The 16,522-nt window shown below is 36.9% G+C and overlaps 1 protein-coding gene across 1 annotated transcript in view; it reads right to left on the bottom strand.

Annotated features, from left to right (window-relative positions):
• The window catches only part of LOC117300271 (adenylate cyclase type 5-like), a 128,576-nt gene extending 113,281 nt beyond the window's left edge, over positions 1 to 15,295 (bottom strand). Inside the window, exons 1-2 of the mRNA XM_033784005.1 lie at positions 15,184 to 15,295; positions 13,240 to 14,382 (exon numbers count right to left, since the gene is read on the bottom strand). Coding sequence (XP_033639896.1) covers positions 13,240 to 14,268 — 1,029 coding nt within the window. The 5' untranslated portion in view covers positions 14,269 to 14,382; positions 15,184 to 15,295. The remainder of the gene's footprint in view (positions 1 to 13,239; positions 14,383 to 15,183) is intronic.
• Positions 15,296 to 16,522: the final 1,227 nt, after the last annotated feature.

The raw sequence follows: 16,522 nt of genomic DNA on the forward strand, positions 1-16,522 counted from the left end.
AGGGTAAGCGGGAAGCCAATGATTGAATATCGTTGGTGGAAACAAATCACGACAAGGATAAGGTCAAAGGTCAACCTTGGCGGTAAACTGAAGAGGGTTTGCGATTTGAAGGTCTCGGGAGTTATCGCTGTTAATACAGTGGTTATTGAACTGACATTGATTGAGCCAAGACTAAGGTATTGACTATCACTGATGCAATGGACTGGGACATCATTATTTGCGAGGCTGCCTGTGGCAGTCTTATTATTTATACGGGTCATCTGTACAGGGTTCAACCGAAGATTTTTCAAACTGTGGGGCATTTCTAGACCTAGATAATAGGATGTTTGGTCGAAGCACGCTGAATTAAAAAGAATTTTTAATGTGCTCTACATGGTGTTTATTTTGGTTTTAAAGACAGCACGTGGACACTATTGGTAATTGTCAAAGACTAGTCTTCACCGATGGTGTATACTCAACACATGCATACAATAACAAACCTCTTAAAAATTTGAGCTCAATCGGTAGTCGAAGTTGCAAGATAATATTGAAAGAAAAACACCATTGTCACACGAAGTTGTGTGCATTTGGATGCTTGATTTCGAGATCTCAAATTCTGAACTTGGGGTCTCGAAATCAAATTCGTGGAAAACTACTTCTTTCTCGAAATCTACGTCACTTCAGAGGGAGCTGTTTCTCACAATGTTTTATACCATGAACCCCTCCCCATTACTCGTAATCAAGAAAGGTTTTATGATGATTATTATTTTGAGTAATTACCAATAGTGTCCTCTGCCTTTAAAAGCCCTGCAATCTGGAGATATTTGTATGGCTTTCTCTTGAAATTTTGTGATTACTTCTCTGTGATTACTTTCACAATGCTAATTGAATTTTTATCAAAGTATTTTTGGGTTATTTCTTATGTATCTTGCTATTCCTAGGTTTTGTTGTTAATTGTCTTTTTAATACTAAAATGTTTGATTTTGTAAGCATATAATTTTTCTATTATAAATACTTCCAGCCACGCTTGTGTTTTTAAACCAAAATAAACAGTTTTATGAGTACTTTAGACACTGTATTTCCAGTTAAATCTTTCACGTGTGGCTTTTATTGTATGTTTCTTTATAATTTTACCTATAAATTGACATAACGCTCACAAAAACCAAACGATGACCATACCTTTACTTGTAAAGCAATTAACTAATCCACAAAAGTAGGCCCCTTTTTTTAAACAGACTGCTTAGAATATTAGACTCTTGCCCTGTAATCATCACGTCATTTGTCCAGGCTGATTTCCATGCATTGCCAAAAATAGCTTTCCTGGTCAAATTATGCACTTAACGCTGTCTATCCATGCATGTTAAAATTCCAATTAAGTTATTTTTTTCTTCATTTTTTGATTCAGTGAAAGGTCTTCAGACCTTTAAGTAAGACGATTTCGGCCATTTTGGTTTCCATCTCGTTGAAAAAACATTCAAGGCTCCCACAGTGAATTTTTTAACGGAGTCGGCCGCACTACAGCCTGTAGCAAAATGTTGCATTAAGACGGAAGGAGAAACGCTCCTAATTTACCTCTCAAGTATACGACACAGAGCATTGTTTTCAGGAGTTGCATAATATCCTTTGTAAATATGCTGAAATGATTGTTGTGAAATTGTTCTACTCATTTCTAAAAAACCTACAGGACCTCAGCAGTTAATATTTTAGGGGAATCTTTCTTTAAACACTGTACCATCATTATCTTTAAGCCGTGTAAGGTTCATGTAAATCTGTGGACATTTGTGTGTTGTGTCGTACAAAAAGTACCCAAAACCTTTAATGTTGATGAACGAAGGAAGGATGGTTGATTACTTGCTAATGAGAAAGCCCAGCGGGGAGATCCAGAAAAAGTACGCTCTTTATTTGAACATTTTGTTATTTAGTTTTTCCCAGCAGTTTTGTGAACGTGTGTACTTTTCAATCATCTTTATTCAAACTCTGGAAAATATGTAAATTCTTGAAAAATGCTTGAATTTAAAAAGTTAATATTTAAATTTTGTATTCTAATATGTCTAAGCTAAACAAAAAATTATAAATATTGTTTTTTTTATTTTCGAAATACTTGAAAATAACAGTTTTAATTGAAAATACCCAAACATCTCTTTCAAAATTGTGTGCTACACAATTACCCAAAAACCAAAAACTTAAGATTTACGCTTACCAAATCTAGTTTACAAAATGTTTCACAAATTTGCCTTTTTTATGCATACTGTACAACTGTACTATTGTACCCTGTACCAAATTTATAAGAACAACTTCAGATTTACGCTTACCAAATTGTTTACAGGTTGGCTTTTTTTGTGCATTATTGTTTTTAAGCATTCTTCAATCCTTTGTTTACACAGCTATTGCAGAAATCTGACTCTGACACTTAATGATGTAAATATAGAGAACCGTGACAATAACTAGTACACGTAAGCGCAAAAGTCCAAAGTAAGCAGAGATACAAGATAGGATAATTGGAAACTATATAAAACTGGACGCCTAGCATTGTAAATAACAATTTCGCAGTCTTATATTAAAGCGCCATATCTACCAAACAAGGTACTCAAGGCACTGCAAACTTTCAGAAAGATAGGTTATTGAAGTGATGAATTCTGAGACCCAATTATGTAGCACCTTTTAAAGGTTTACAGGGTGCTACGGTGCATACAGCAGCCACAGCCAGGAACACTGGGGCGAACCCCGTCTCTTTTTGATAAGTGCACTGGGTTCTTCTAAACACCACTGCTTATGTATGATTACACATGGGAAAATTAAAGAGCAGGAAGATGCAGTGTATGTAGTAGGACATAATTTATGAAACATAGAAAGACAGGCACTAGATCTAGATATAATAAGAATACTGTACAAATTTAATAACTTGGCTCGTGCAAAGAAACAAAATCAATTGAGGCAATGCTTGCAGCATAGATACATACAGAGCAATTCGAACCATACTGATGTGTAAAGCATAGAGCAATATCTGCTCTAAACGTATTCTTTGTTTTTTGGAAGTGTATTTTGTTAATCCTACATTCATTATGTTATTTGGGCCCTATAGAACAGTTAACACTACTACTCAAAAGGTAGTAGACACATGGTTAACTGCAAACCTCTCTACTGTATACATGTAAATACTTCCACCATGCAAAATTTGGATGGTTGAAGCTTTCTGACAACAACGCTTCTCAAATTCAAGTTTTTGGGGACGGAAACCGTATAGCAAAGCAGTTTTACTTCAGAAAAGGGGGCAAGGTGGTTTTACTTCAAAGAGTTAATGGAAAAAGGGCAAGGCAGGTTTACTTCAGTAGAGGGGTGGGGGAGGGGGGGGGGCAAGAGATTTTTACTTAAATGGGCTACTCTATGATACGTTATGAGGAAAAGGTAAATTTTCTTCTGGAACATTTCAAAGGGCACCAAGACAATAACCAGGTGCCTAAAAATACATAGGGTCATTGCTTTTAAATGATGACCATACACTCAGAATATGTGTTTATCCAATTGGAAAAAAAAAACCCATAAATGCCAACAATGATGCCATGTTGCCAATACAAACACCAGCTCAACACACTTACAGTCAACTCCATACAAAAACTGCCACGCCATTAATATAGTCTGACTTGAACACCTTCAAGCCAGATCACAGACATGAAGCCTACAGGTTTACCAGCTTCCCTGTGAATTTGTAACACTGTAGCAACAGCACCTCACACTTCATTGCTTTTTTTTTTCTGTCTTCATTTTTCCCGTCCACCCTTGCTTAAAGGCAGTGGACACTATTGGTAATTACTCAAAATAATTATTGGCATAAAACCTTTCTTCATGACGAGTAATGGGGAGAGGTTGATGGTATAAAACTTTGTGAGAAACAGCTCCCTCTGAAGTGAATTAGTTTTTGAGAAAGAAGTAATTTTCCACGAATTTGATTTCGAGACCTCAGGTTTAGAACTTGAAGTCTCAAAATCAAGCATCTAAACTTCGTGTGACAATGGTTATTTTTCTTTCATTATTATCTTGCAACTTCGATGACCGATTGAGCTCAAATTTTCACAGGTTTGTTATTTTATGCATATGATCAGATACAGCAAAAATGTGAAGGCTAGTCTTTGACATTTACCAATAGTGTATACTGTCTTTAAAGGAACTGGACACTGCTGGACACCTTTGGTAATTATCAAAGACCAGTCTTCTCACTTGGTATATCTCAGCATATGCATGAAATAACAAACCTGTGAAAATTTGAACTCAATTGGTCGTCGAAGTTGTGAGAGAATAATGTAAGAAAAAACACTCTCGACGCACAAGTTGTGTGCTTTCAAATGCTTGAATTCGTGAACTCAGCTTAGGTCTCAAATTAAATTCAAATATTTTAGTTAGAAATTACCTTACACAAAAACTATTTATTACTTCAGAGGGAGCTGTTTCTCACAATATTTTATACTATCAACAGCTCTCCATTGCTCGCTACCAAGAAAGTTTTTATGCTAACAATTTGTTTGCGTAATTACCAATAGTGTACAGTGCCTTTAAGTCCCATTTGAATATCCTCAGGGAATTTCTAAGGAGAGGAGGGGGACATGTGAGCGACAGAGTCACTGACCAGGCCAGTTTTAATTTGTTTAATTAAATTTTAATTTGTGGGCTTTGGCATTTTGGACATCTATAATTGGACAGGAGAAATTATTACTAACAGAATTTGATAGATAACATTGGGATCTGCGGAAAGTGCACACTGCATAGGGAAAGCACTTAATTTGCACTTGCCGTTTTTGAACTTCATAATCTGACGTGAGAAATGTTTACTATAGATGTAATTAAAGTCAATAACAGAATTTGATATTGAATAATCAACGGTTTGATTAGATAACATTGGAACCTGTGCAAGTTCACACTGCAAAGAGATAGCACTTAAAGGGAAGGTACACGCTTGGTAATTACTCAAAACAAATATTAACTTAAACATTGACTTGGTAACGAGCATTGGGGGAGCTGTTGGTAGTATAAAACCTTGTGGGAAACGACTCCCTCTGAAGCAACGTAGTTTTTGAGAACGAGATAATTTCTCACTAAAATAATAAAAGACTTCTAGCTAGAAGTCTTTTATTCCTATCTGAAAGCACACAAATTCGTCCAACAAGGGTGTTTTTTCTTTTATCATTTTCACAGGCTTGTTATTTTATGCTTGTGATGGGATACACCAAGTGAGAAGACTGGTCTTTGACAATTCCCAAACGTGTACGTTGTACCTTCCCTTTAACTTATACAGAAAGGTAACAGTACAGCAAGCGAAACTACATGAATAGTTTGAATAGTGAAGTAAGTGAACATTTATAACACACCGTGACTTTTGACTTGACACTTCTGGCGAGACTGAGAATTTATAATTGTATGTATGGTCCATTGGTTGGCCTAGAATCAACCCGTGGCACCCACAGCAATTGCCTTGGTGCCCTGTGCATACAAATTAACATTGTCCTCATAAAGGTGCCCCTAACCATGGAGCAAAATCAAATCCCACATGAAGAGCAAAATTGTTCCGCCCATTCAAGAGGGAAGTTTAAAGATAACAAGTAATACTTTTAAGGGAAGCTTTCTACCATCAATACCTTCAAACTGTGCAAGTTTAATGTTAACATTGTCCTACAAAAAGTACCCAGACCCTTTAATTCACACAGTATGGTAACAGAACAGCAAGCAGAACTACATGTACATTAATAATAATAGCTATTTAAGTGAACATTTATAACGCACCATGTCTGTCCGACTTGACAATCCTGGCAAGACTCAGAATCAGACCTGTATGTCCACTTTCAAAAGCTTGCTCGAAATAAACCATGGCACCCACGGCAATTGCTGTGGTGCCCCCCGTGTGCATCTAAATTGACAAATTGTCCTCATATAATGTAGGTGCCCCTAACCAGAGCAAAATCACATTCCGTATACAGAGCAAAACTTGAATGCCCGCTCAATAAGGCATGCATAATTAAGTACCTTGTCTTAATAAAACTGGAAACTGGAAATAATCTAAATTAATCAAACTGAGCAGAACAAATGGATCAAGAATAAAAGCTCTACATCAACTATTACACAGGACTTCCATTGCTCGAACAGATTTTGGTGGTCTTGTTTTTAAAAAAATTCAACATCTTTGTCTCAAAAGAATGATGTTCAAATGTTGAGTTTGAGTCTCACAAAAAAATTATATCTTTCAATCCTGCTGAGTATGACCGACAAAACAGAAGAGAAATCTTCTCTTACATTAGTATTAAAGACAATGGACACTAGTGGTAATTGTCAAAGAACAGTCTTCTCACTTCGTGTATCTCAACATATGCATAAAATAACAAACCTGTGGAAATTTGAGCTATAATCACACGAAGTTCTGTGCTTTCAGATGATTGATTTTGAAACCTCAATATCTAAACCTGAGGTCTCGAAATCAAATTCGTGGAAAAAGACTTCTTTCTAAAAAATTACGTTACTTCAGAGGGAGCCGTTTCTCACAATGTTTTACACTATCAACAGCTCCCAATTACTTGTTACCAGGTAAGGTTTCATGCTAACAACTTTTTTGAGTACGTATTTACCAATAGTGTACAATACCTTTAATGAAACAGTTTAGATTATAAAACCCGTGTTCTCATTTTGATTCAAGTCTCTTTTTCTCTTTTCATTTCGATTGTGGTTTTGGTATTGTCAATAAATTTGGTATGCCTTTTTGTCCTAATCCGTTTGTGTTGTTCTTTTTTATTTGCTTGCTTGAAAACCGTGCAATTATTTGTTCTAGTAGACACATTGTCCCAAGCCAGTTCACTTTTAATTTGTATCCTTTTAATTATTCTATTTTGTGGCGCGTAATCTGTATTTTAAACATAATTCAAGCATAAATTGGCTGTGAAGTTTGAGTATTATAAATAAACCTATACTATCAACTATAATAAATTAAATCCAGTAAAGTTTCTGAACTACAAGTGAACCAGTGTCTTTGAGCGCTGATTTAAACCATGATTGGATACGATAATCTAATGTAATGTATGTTCCTTTTAATAATGTTCTGGAGCATCTCCACAGCTTCTCATCAGCTCTATTTGGGGACTAATGCAGTGAGTTAATATTCAACAAGGACACAAAGATTAAAGTGGATGATGTTGATGGGTTTTTTTAGCTGCCATGGCAACATGTTAATGCCAGGCGATTTTCTCTGGACGTTTTTATTTATTAATTTTTTTTTTTTTTTATCTTCAAGGGTAATATCATAAATAGCTTGGCCAAATTTCATTCAGCTTTTTTACTGTCAGACCCAGCTTGCTTAGCAGAGGCAATTTACCAGCCAGAATACTGTTTCTTGCTGGTTTCCAGCTACTTTCTGCTTAGCAGAACCATGAACAATGTGCTGTCAGCCAGTGTCAACACAATTGGGCCATGAAGGTAGAATTCTACCTCCATGATTGGGCAAAGCGAAACAAATCATGTAATAAAAAAAGACTAACACTACAAGCAAAATACATTGCCAGTGGGGAATTTCAGGGGCACCAAAGCAATGACCAGGGGGCACAGAGGCAATCGCCTTTGTTGCCTCTTTGGAGTATTTGGCCTGAATATATTTATAGTTAACTAGTATCAACTCTCTGTGATTGTGTTATAATTGTCACTACAGACAGAATACATCCTAAGAAGTTCTCATGTAAGGTGTCACAGTGGTCAATGCGTTCTTCGATCCAAAGATGTGACAATGTTGTTAACCAATGAATAACTGATGCCTGGGTGATGAAAAGGGCATCACCTTCAGTGAACATGTCAATCAATAACAGTCTGGCCCCTTGCACCTGTTGTTGGATGATAATGGAGAGGTTCCCCAATAGTTACTGTAGTCACTTTAAATCAGTGGTTGAGGTGAACATTTTTAACACTAACAGATTGTCAGGCCCTGAAATAACCACAGCACCCACAGTTATGCTGAGGCGCCCTGTGCCTGTTGCATAGTTCCAATACAATTTTACGTTTTACTCATATAGGGTGCCCCTTATCAGAGGAAAATTGCCGTGCCCCTCCAAGATCCAGGGGTCAATTTCACAAAGATAGTCCTAACTTAGAACTGGTCCTAGGAGTTATTTAAAAAACTTAAGCCTAGCCTTCAATAAGGCGGAGTTTGATTTCGAGACCTCAAAATTAGATTTTGAGGTCTCAAAATCATGCATATATGTTGAGATACACCAAGAGAGAAGACTGGTCTTTGACAATTACCAATAGTGTCTCGAAATCAAGCATCTGAAAGCATCTGTGTCCCTTTTGTTACTATCTCGCAACTTCGACGTCCAATTTAGCTCAAATTTTCACAGGTTTGTTATTTTATGCATATGTTGAGATACACCAAGAGAGAAGACTGGTCTTTGACAATTACCAATAGTGTCCAGTGTCTTTAAAAAGCAGGACAGTGCTTTTCAGAACTGAGAAGTCTCCAGAACAATCAGATAATTCTACTCCGCAGACATATGGAAAGACAGTTCTCTAAAGAAAAAAACTCTACCTGGCAAGTAGATTCACACATGGTCATACTGCAAACCAAACATATATTGATACCTCACCACGCAATGCCTCAAATCATAAATCTACAGGCGGCAAAATCCCATGGTCGATTCTCGAGACCTATTTACATGTATCACACAATCACTATGCATAATTTCCACCACTCTTCATAATACAAGACATCTCTTCTACTCTACTTACAATTTCATGTGTCCTTACAAGACCTACATTTATAATACACTAGACTCTCTAGAAGACGTGCGGACCCAAATTGTCTGATGTTCTGTAATATAGTTTCAGAAATGGATTTCTTTGGTTTAGAAGTCAGACTTTAAGACTGCTAGCATCTGTCAGATTCCCACATTGAGGTATAGAAATTCTCAATGTATCCCTGGTCACATTAGATGACATTATTTTTTTCGTTTTCTTGTATTCAGCTTTTAGTTTCTTAGAATCCTGATATTTTCCATGTGAGCTACTGTACTTCTATTTGCTGCACTTAAGTTATTGCTTTTCTACGTAATCAAATAATTTTTCTAGGGCATTGTGATTTGATGTGTTAAATGTTAAGCTGCTAAATGATTACTTTTAGAAACCAAACCAAGGTTAACATTTGTTCTTAGTGCAAAGTGTCGTTTGGTTTTTGGATTGTAAGACTCTTTCTTTTCTACATTGTATAAAGTACAATACCAGGCCTACTAAACTGTGAAAACTTCCTTTCAAAGGGTAGTAACGTTTTTGAGATCAATCTGAAGGGTTTAAAATCCATGCAGAAAGAATACTCTGTAATTGGAATCTACAATCATAGACAGGTTTGATTCAGAAATATTTCTCAGATTGACATTTTGTTGAATCCCTCTCTAAAACAACATTCATTTGAAGGGAATTGTTTCTCAAAATGTAAAAATATGAACAGTTGCAGTGCTTCATTTGTGTAAATGTTTTGGAGTAACATGTAGTAACTATGAAAATGAAGGGTACTTCAACAATGACTAAGCCACTGGACTCTTGAGTATAGTGCCCTCCAACCTGACAAAATGAAATCCAACCAATGTTTTGATATCGTATTTTTCAACCTGTCTTCTGTTAAAAGAAAATGGGAGGATTTCTAGAAATAAATTATTAAAAGCATGACACACCAACAAATACAATCCTAAGCAATTACGTGTGTGTGTACCTCCCTGTAGTCAGCACCTAAATTATCTTTTCATCTATATTGATTTATTGGATTTTAATTTTTTTTTTAAAGGTTTATTGTAGCGTGCTGTGTTGTGGTTGTCCTGGTGTTGATGATTCTGAAAGCCCTGTTTACAAATGATAAATGAAACCATAGAAATGACCCCTAGAGTAAACAACATACACAAAGGTTTGTTACAGTACTTTCGGACCCTGGCTCCAAGCCTTAAGTTTCAACCGAAAGTTTACACGGTTGAATTTCCCCGTATCCATGGTGTGGTGTTAAGACCCTACTCCCCAAGCTTGGGCTTATTGATTTTTCCAGAAGGATAGCGGACAATAGAAGGGCCAGCAGGACAATTTGCCAAAGGAAAACCCTCTCTATTGATCGAGGTGGGTAAGGAAACACCAGGGACAAACAAAGTGTTCATGTACACAGACTGTCATTATTAAAAGTAGCCCATCCTCCCTTAAAGGCCCTGGCCACTATTGGTAAATACTCAAAATAATTGTGAGCATAAAAACTTACTTGGTATCAAGTAATGGAGAGCTGTTGATAGCATCAAATATTGTGAGAAACGGCTACCTCTGAAGTTAATTTTTGAGAAAGAAGTAATTTTCCACTATAACCCTAACCATCAAAAGGGTCCATTTGAATTGATTTTGAGACCTCACCAAGCATCTGAAAGCACACAACTTGTGCGAAAAGGGTGCTTTTCCTTTCATTATTATCTCGCAACTTCGAAGACCAATGGAGCTCAAATTTTCACAGGTTTATTATTTTATGCATATGTTGAGATACACCAAGTGAGAAGGCGGGTCTTTGACAATTACCAAAGGTGTCGAGTACCTTTAAAAGTAGCCCATCCTCCCTTAAGGGTATAGGAGTAACTAAGCAAGCGAGACAATCCTTGTCCTTCTAATCAACATCTCTACTTATTAGGCTTAGGAATAATCTTATCTTGGAGATTATGTCATCAATAGGGGCTGGGCTTTTGAAAATAGCTACATGTAGTTTGACGTCATGCGAAGTTGTAAGACATCCTGGGGATACTGGGATATCATTTTAATGAAGCGTCTTTATTTTGGAGGGATTTTTTGATTAGCTAAAATGGTCTGTTGTGGACAATTCACAAACCATTTTGAAACTCAGCATCTGCTAACAATTCAAATCCAGGTTGATTGGATATAACTGTCTAAAAAAACTTAAAGATTTGGGTGATTTAAACCTTTCGAACCACAAAAGACGATCAATACAACTTTCAATTATTGATTTTTTAACTCAGCACATTTAAAGAAAAAAAGGATCACACACCTCACAATAATACAGGACCCAACTTTACTAAAATGTCTTCAATGTGTCAGTAGATCTCAGGTCTTGCAAGTAATTAAATCATTGTTGCTACGAAAGTTTATTCAGATTTTTATGTAATTTATTTAGTAGATTTGTGCTACCAGTGCTTCCTTACTTGTACAATAGAAGTAGTGGAAGAAAATCCACTTGGACAACACCTACAAATCAAAATCTTTTAAATATTCGCTGAATTTTTATGGGGTTTGAGAAAGTACACCAAAAGTACGAACAAAAACCAGGCTGTGGGGCTTGTACGGTTGCTGTAGGGTATTCTCGCCCGCCCCAATGACAACAATATTTGAAATATTTGCTGAAATGTTATGAGTTTTGGGAAGTTACACCAAAAGTATGAACAAATACTAGGCTATACAACTTGTACATTTCTGGCAGTGTATTATTGCCCACCCCAATGACAAAAGTGACTCCGGCAGTGCGTTCTCTACAAATTGGTTACAAGTGGGTTTTTTCCAGGAAGAAAAGGTGGAATAGAGTTAAGTAAATATGTCACTGTCCTTGCCTACTACCCACCTTGGCATTACTTAAAACACCTACACTTCCTCATTCGCTTTTATACCCTAAGGTTACAAGAAGAAACGCAAATAATTGTTCTACTGAAGAGGGAGTTTTTCTTGTTTACTTTTGTCTCCTCTGAGTGGCTCCTACCTCAGGTGGCATTTAAGCCCTGTTTTGTGTCTAGTTCGGAAAGCCATTTTTTAATTGGCTTAAGTCCAATTTGCTCTAGAGAAATATTTCAATTGAGTTTTCCTATCACAAGCAACTCAAGTAAAATGTGTGGAACATTGGTAAAATAATTAAATCTGGCAGGTAAAATATAAAATAAAAACAACTTGATTATTATTTCTAAAGTGAAACTAGATTCCTATATGGCTTGGGTGTAAAAATACATGCTGCTTTCTTTTGATCCACTCTAAAGAGTCAATATTTGTTCAACTTAATTTTATTTTATTGATTGATTTATTAATTTATTTGTTTAATCCACCCACCTTATTTTTCATTAAAATTACAAATTTCGCCGTTTTATCAAATTTCAGTAGAATCAATAATTGTAGCTAATTCTAATGGTTGTTTAGTTAATTTTTCACAAGCTTTATCAATAATTGAACATAGGGTCTATAATTATCACAAGACGACATTGTACTAGATTTTAATTGAATACCATCAAATTACATCACGGTTCGGTAGAAAAAATATAATTGGCAACACACATTCAACAATCTTGACATAAATATTTCTGTTGTATGGGTTCGTATTTATAAATAAGTTAAAAATAACCTCAGTCTCAGGCGGTCTTGTAGTTGTACGTGTACGATGAAATTAAGTTCTGCGCAGCATTTTCAGTGGAACAAAAATATTTCTAACCCAAGAACTGAATTTCATTTTAATTCTTTCTGTGGATATTCAAACTTAAAAGCTTAAATTACAAAATATTTAGTAAATCTCAATAGGGACACCGCCAATATAGGGCTAGATAGCTCAGTTGGTAGAGCGCCGGCACGATAATCCGGAGGTCTTTGGTTCAAATCAAACACTAGTCAATTCTTTGTTCAACCTCACAAATCATTTCAAAATTTACCCAGTCAGTTTCCCTTGTGGTTTATATTGATATAAATCTCAACTAATGTTTAGAAAGACTGTCAGACTTGTTCAGTTGTGGAGTTACTAGCCCAATGCTAAAATTATTGGACCCTGGCAAGTTGAGTATTTTAAAATGCAGGCCCGGAATTTCATCTTTGTGAGGGCAAGGCCATTTTCATTTAATATAAAAGGCACTTCCATCCATTAGAACATTTTGAAGTCTACAGGATAGTTTTGAAGGGGCACCAAGGCTAAGACCCAGGCCCAATTTCATAGAGCTGCTAAGCACAAAAATTTGCTTAGCATAAAATTTCTTCCTTGGTAGAAACAGGTTTACAAACCAAATTTCCGTTTGTTTCATATTGCTTGTTACTGGTATTCAGCTGTTAATTGCTTATCTCGAACATCACATGGAAATTTGCTTGGTAATCCTGTGTTTACCAAGGAAGAAATTTCATGCTATAAGCAAATTTTTGTGCTTAGCAGCTCTATGAAATTGGGCCCTGGGCAACAGAGGACATAGCCATTGTAAAATTCCAGGCCTGAAAATGTTTAAACAAAAATAAATTGAGAAATGGTTAACTCACCTGTTTCCATAGAAATGTGTCCATATAATTCTTGGCAATGGCGCAAATGATATGAATGACGGCAAAGGATAAGCCACTTATAACTGCCAGACGCATCCTGATCGGTAACAGTGTGTAAACCATGTAAATGAAGAAAAGCGTCGTCCAAACTCCTTTAGATGCCGAGCGCGGATACGCATCCAATACGTCGATGATGGTAACAGCTGCTAACGAAACGATAACAATGTAGCAGTCAACGCTGAGCTGGAACTGGCTAAATGCACTCCGGTAGCACAGAGCGAGCATGACGCAAAACACAATAATTAGAAAACCTAGTAAAATCCCCTTGACCGGAAGTATTAACCCAGGTACGTAATGAAAGACGATCATCACAATGAGAATAATGATGATCAGAATCAAAAGGTTTGTCAGGGAACTCTTGTTCAAGCTGAAGAAATAACGCTGATAAAGTTGCTCCAGCTGCTGCGATTTAAACTTCTTGGACTTGAATACCTTTGAGATTCCTTTGATGGATTCCATGCACGATGAGCCGCGTCGCGTCTCGTCGCGCTCTCGTACCCCCCGACCGTTCACTTCCTGAAGTTCAACAGATCGGACTTGGACATCTCCGTTCTTCCCCATCTCGGCGGTTATCTTCCCCGGTCGCATCTTACCGGGCTTCTTCTCTTCGTGCATCCCCGCATCTTTTGGCTCTGTCGCATCCCAGGCTGACTTCCGGCTTTTACTTGATGTAGCACTGGCGGGTCTCTGGTGATTCTTACTGGTGCCCCCGGGCGGCATGGTTCTGTTTATCTCGCCCGTTGAAGGCAAGTCGACGTGATCTATCTCCTCACCACTCTCAGGTCCCACGTCAACTTTGTGTCGTAATTTATGCTGTTTCTTTTTCTTCTCGGCGCTTTCATCCACGCATAAGGCTTGTTTTTCGTCCTCTTCTTTCCATGCAGTGCGTTGTATGCTGCTCCCACTTGTAGCAGAACCTGGCGCCGACTGGCTCGGGCTGAGCTCGGCTGTGTTGCTCTGGGCTGACATGAGGCTGGCTGGTCACTGCTTCTTGAACGACACTAAGGGATGGCCCGTTGCCAACTACTATACCGCACACACACTCATCATTGACTTGCTAATGCATGGTGATCACTAGGCAGCCTGTAGCACATATAAATAATCAAGGGTTGTCAAACTTTACTACAGATTTTAAATAACTTGTGGGTAATGGTTTAAACTAACATTTTCAGGAATTATCTCAAATGAAAATTCAACTTAAAATGTTAATACATTCAGGAACACCTCCATTATAGACATCATTGTTGAATGCAGAACTGAATTCAGTTTCCATAATTTTAAATTGACAATGGTCTACATTTTTACAATCCAGATTTAGGATTGGAAGTACAGGTTTTTTAAGTTTACTGTATTGCTTTAAAAAAAAATACCTCAAATCTAGTTGAAGAAATTCTTAATTAATTGTTTTTAATACAAATTTCATGAGAACCTCCAGTCACTGATTTTTTTCGAGACGATTGTCAAATGTCGAGTGCATTGAAATTATTAACAGATTAAGCTTGCTTCCTTCCACGAACAAGACGTTCCCATTTATATTTATCAAAAAAACTACTTAACAATAACATACCATAGTTTATTTTATCAGATTCGTGTTCGAAAATAAACAATTTGGGGGGAGGGGGATGGAGTGTGTTTTGCGAAGTGGTCAAATATTTATTAACTCAACATGCTCAATGTTTTGTGTTGCTATTCGCGTCTTCAACATAGCTACTGACGGCTTCTAACAACACTCTATGCAACACGCACGGCAAAGCTCTTAAGCTTTTCACCCGCGATATGTTTTGTGACCCGTAGTCGTACAATTTCACCCGACAAATGCCTGTTTAGCCCCTCTAAAAGTGGTGACAATCCCACAATTGTGTCAACAAGTTATCTATGTTTTACCTTGAATCCAAATGTAGCATTTCAGCGTCTTTGTGTGGTCTAAAACGGTCCTTTGGTACGATTTTGCGGTGGTCGTCTGGCGTGTTGATGAGGAGGTGGCCATTTTGTCAGAAACGCAACACATGTATTGTGTATGGACGTTTCACGCACGATATTATGCCTTGGTTTAATTATGCGGAGTCTGTGTAGTTTGGTCTCCCCAGAAACGGAGCCAAGCTAAATATTTTTGGCCTCCGTGTCTTCAATTAATTAGCCTGACGTCATGATTGCATCAACAACTTGTTTGTGTTTTGCGATTAAATTAATTTTACAGTGGGGGGGGGTTCATTTCTTTTATTTAATCTAAGCGTTATAATTATTTTAATAATTTAATTATAACTGAACATCCAGGGAAACTGCGAATGATGGGCAGTTTGGAGGAACAATTAACGAGCGCAAAAAATTAACTCCTTCATTTCAACATGAATACACATGGCCCATGGGGGAAATACTAATAAAATGAGAAGATATCATTAAAAAAACATGTGTGGGTTTTTGACAAAATAATGATAATTGGCCGGTGATTACGGCTCTGAATTGGTTGTTGTTGTTTTTTTTGTTTTTTGTTTTTTTTTTTTAATTGAATGGGGGTTTGTCATAACATTATTCCTCCATGGTCATAAATTGGCTTGCATATAGTTATTATTTGTTGTTTTTGTTTTGTTTGTTGTGGTGTTTTGGGGGTAACCGCGTTTAATTGTTTGTTTAGGTTGCTGCCGTGTGAATTATTTTTACTATAGAAATAAAAGTTCAAATCCCCTTTTTGGGGGGTTTGCAAATGATTATTGAACCCCATGCAGCCCCCCCCCCACCCCAAAATTTGTATTTTTAATTTTTAATTAACTATGCTTTGCCCGGTCTAGAATTTGTTGTATCACTGCCCTTTTCGAGGGTATATTCATTCTCCTTTAACAAAACCGAGCAAGATTATTTTTCGTTTCAGGGAATTTATAATAATATAAAATTTGGAGAAGTTTGCCTTATCAACCTTACAGAATACTGGGATTAAACAATTTCAAAACGTATCAAAGTCCCATTTAATTTGTTGTACGACCACAGTGCGATGTGTTTTCGTTTTAATAATAACTACCAAGAACATTTTGCGATTTTATAAATTAATCAGGTAAATAATAAATTAATGGTAACATTTTGCGAAAAGTCTCCGAAGTGACCAAAAATAAAACTTTAAAGAGCCCGCCTCGAAACTCGGTTGAGTGGGCGCAGAGTGGACGTCATAAACAGCGCCACCTTGTGGTCAAAGGCAGGATAAACTAAACTCATGCAACCTATCTATAAATCA

This window comes from Asterias rubens, chromosome 15, assembly GCF_902459465.1.
Source record: "Asterias rubens chromosome 15, eAstRub1.3, whole genome shotgun sequence".
NCBI classification, from domain to species: domain Eukaryota; kingdom Metazoa; phylum Echinodermata; class Asteroidea; order Forcipulatida; family Asteriidae; genus Asterias; species Asterias rubens.